The sequence below is a fragment of the Loa loa genome, assembly GCF_000183805.2.
Source record: "Loa loa unplaced genomic scaffold supercont3.275, whole genome shotgun sequence".
Lineage (NCBI taxonomy): Eukaryota > Metazoa > Nematoda > Chromadorea > Rhabditida > Onchocercidae > Loa > Loa loa.
In genome coordinates, this window is record NW_018108455.1 from 16,801 (window position 1) to 20,428 (window position 3,628).

The 3,628-nt window shown below is 23.3% G+C and overlaps 1 protein-coding gene across 1 annotated transcript; it reads right to left on the reverse strand.

The window, feature by feature from the left end:
• Nucleotides 1-1,056: 1,056 nt before the first annotated feature.
• Nucleotides 1,057-3,081, reverse strand: LOAG_13604 (hypothetical protein; the record flags this gene model as incomplete). The annotated part of the gene is made up of 3 exons (XM_020448699.1): nt 1,057-1,309; nt 2,245-2,411; nt 3,061-3,081. The coding sequence occupies 3 exons, from the start codon at nt 3,079-3,081 to the stop codon at nt 1,057-1,059; spliced, it is 441 nt and encodes a 146-aa protein (XP_020301179.1).
• Between the last annotated feature and the right edge of the window lie 547 nt (nt 3,082-3,628).

The following is a 3,628-nucleotide window of genomic DNA, read 5'->3' on the forward strand; positions in this document are numbered from 1 at the left end:
GAAAAAAAATAAATAAATAAAAAAGAATAAAGGAACTATCTTAATTATCATAGATTCTTCTTTCCACTCTAACAAAAACTAGGCTATTTTGAAAGATCAAACCATTATTTAATTCGAATTAAGATTCTCAAACAAATATAATTATAATATCTTGAACAGATAATTTTGCTAAACGTATCTGTTATTATCATTGATAATTAGACTATTTATGTTAAGACTAAGCTTTTTGGCTATCCTAACAATGATAAGCATATTAGTAATTAACTGATATTACTTTCTAGGGATGATTAACATCAATTTATTTCTATTAAATAAAATTGGAGAAAAAAGATGATAAATTAATAAATTTCTAAAATTATCTCATTGTATAAACAACTATCCATTACTGTGTTAATATTTAATAACTGCGATAAATTAAACGAAAAAAGAAAAACAAATATCTAAAAATAAGAGAAATTTTGAGAAAAAGTTGAAAAAGAAAAAAAGGATTGAATCGAGAAAAATTGTTTTTTTAAATTAAAAAAAAAAAGTTATAAAATAAGCCAATAAAATTAATAAATAGAAATGCATTGAAGCAATCATTTTTTTGCGCCAAATTAATTCAAATTTTGTCCTTTTTAATTTCTTCGTTTTTCGTCTTTTTTTTTCATTCTTAGATTAAAATTTATGAATTAAAAGAATAAAAAGAAGAAAGAATAGTACAATGTTACATAATAGAAATATCAAATTAATGTTAAAAGAAAAAAAAAAATTTTCAATTAATCATTTCATGCAATTTATATTTGTATAATTTTATTTTATTTTATTTTTTTTTTAAACTTATTATACCAAAATTAAAAATTCATTTATTATTTATTTAATTTTGTTAATAATAACAAATTTAATAATTATATATTTTTTTCTTTTCGAAATGTATAACGTACAGTTATTTATACAAATTTTTTAAACAATAAAAATTAATTCATAATATTTACATTAAATAATTATATGATATGATAAAAATTGATATGATAAAAAAAATCGATGATAATATTTTATAATATATACGTAAAAATATCATACATGTGGACTTGATGGTGGTTGAATTATTCCACCACTAAAACGATGATTAGAATTATTGGTATGTTGAAATGTTAAAGTAGATAATGTTCGTGGTTTTGGATGAGTTATGGTGGTGGTGATACCACTACAGGATGAATTCTTTGATGATGTTGAATTAAGACTCATTGATGATGATTCAGCTGATGAAATTGGTGATGAACTACCAAAACCGGCATATGCTGAATCCTCTTCGGAACTTTTCGAAAATCTATAATAATAGATAATATCATTTATTCATTTATTGTTAGTAAATTTGAATAAGATTAAGAAATAAATTCAAAATTCAATAAAAATATCAATTGTTGAATATTTCCATTTTCATTTCATTTCTCTTCTATTGGATTAATTTAAATCAATTCATTCATTCATTTATATTTTATTATTTGAGAAGATGAAGATAAATTGTAGAAAATTTTTTCAAAAAAAAAAAAAATTGACAAAATTGTTGATTTGTTTTTCCTTTCCACCTTACCAATTTATTTATTTTATGTAATTTAAATTTATTTCTTATTCAAATATTTTAAATTATAACAGGATTGATTTTGAATGATGTTTAAAAAAAATTTTTTTTTTACTTAACTAAAGATTTCATTCTTGTTTTTTTATATGTTTTTTCTTTTCTTTTTTTTTTTGAAATTCATTTCAATTAAATGAAATAATTATAAATTATTCATTTCATGTTGCTAAATGATTGTAACTAATTGTGATTGAAAGAATGTAGACGGATATTAACTGAAAAGTAGATAGACGTTAATTAACCAAAAAGTAGGTGGATATTAATTAGTCGAAAAGTGGATGGACGCTAACCGAAAAGTAGATAGACGTCAACCAAAAATTAAACAGACGTTTACGTCAAAAGATGTAATCGAATTTTAATCTCATCATATGAAATAATCATATCATCTAAGAAGTACATTATGATACGTTATAAATATGATAGTACTGATAATTACAGGTTCCTATGGTACCATAAGTTAGAATTATTTTGGTATTACACATTAAAAGTACCATTAATTAGTAATAATGGTATGATATGGTGTAATATTATCCTAATACAAATTTTATGGTATTATATGCTATGATTTAATTTTTGATAATATTATGCTTAGATATTTGAAAGTATTTAAAGATCGAAATTTTAACCGTTTATTTTTGGTAGGATCAAGATTTGTTGGTTGTTTTAATTGGACACCAGATGATTGAGGTGTACGATTAGATGGCCGTTTAACTCCTTGCAAAGCGGTATTAGAGCAAGAAGATGATGATGAACTACTCTGAAGTGGTAAACCACTTGAGCGAGATCCTGCACCCTGTAAACAATATTATCAATGACATTAGTTTAGATATTAATTAATTAATCTTATAATAGCACTCTTTCATTCTATCTATTTTAGCTATATTTATTTCAGATTTTTAAATTAAAAGATGAAACTTATTAAACAATAAGAATTTGAATTAAAAAAAAACAAAAAACAAATATTCAGAATATAAAAAAATGAAATAATTCCTAATATTTCATCCATATTTGAATATAAACAAAATATATAAGAAATCATTTAAAAAAAAAGAAATTGAATATGAAATTAAATTATTAGAGATGGATGAAAATTGATGTGAAATATGGAAGAGCATAAAGGAGGAAAAGTTAAATTTGTATTAAAAAACTGAAAATCTAATATCAAATATCCAATAAATTTGGTAATATAATAGGAAAGACGGAATAAGCAAAACTGAAAAAAAAAAATAGAAAGGACATCTTACAAGGAGTACAAGGAATACATTACAATGAGTATAAAATTAATATACAAGCCTGAAGTCATCTCTGGCTATCATCTATTTTCATGAATAAATAAATAAGCCTGAAGTCATCTCTGGCTATCATTTATGCTCATAAACAAATAAATAAGCCTGAAGTCATCTGTGGCTATACATCTATTCAAAGTCAATGTTAGTTTTTACTTTATTGATAAGGGCAATCATCAGGAGTGACCGATGATAAAATGAGCACAGATAAGCATTTGCAGTTTGCACTCTCCGATCTCACATTTATTCATTCCCTCTTTCAATCCATTAACTTTCTATTCTCCATCAAATAAATACATTTACATATATACATATATAATTAATTTTTGAGTTCAAATTTGAATTTCCATTTCTTTTTCTTTTTTTGAAGATTTATTCATTTCATTTTATGCCATTAATCTATTTCAGGATAATTTCTTTTCACACTTCAATATTCAGCATATTCGACATATAAATAAATAAACATGTATCGTATTATCAGGTAATAAATTACTTAATACTATTTGAAGCATTAAATCCGGAAAAAAAAACAAGTACTCTAATCGAAACCGGAATGAACATGAAGCTTCTTAGCAATATATTATAACAAACAATTTACTATACTTTCTGACAATCATATAATCCCATTCTATTACACATATTCATTCCGTTCCGTTTCCCTCGGAATAAACTAAAGTTTTATCATCACTCAGACTAAAAAAAAAAAAATAGTGCCGGAAAAAAG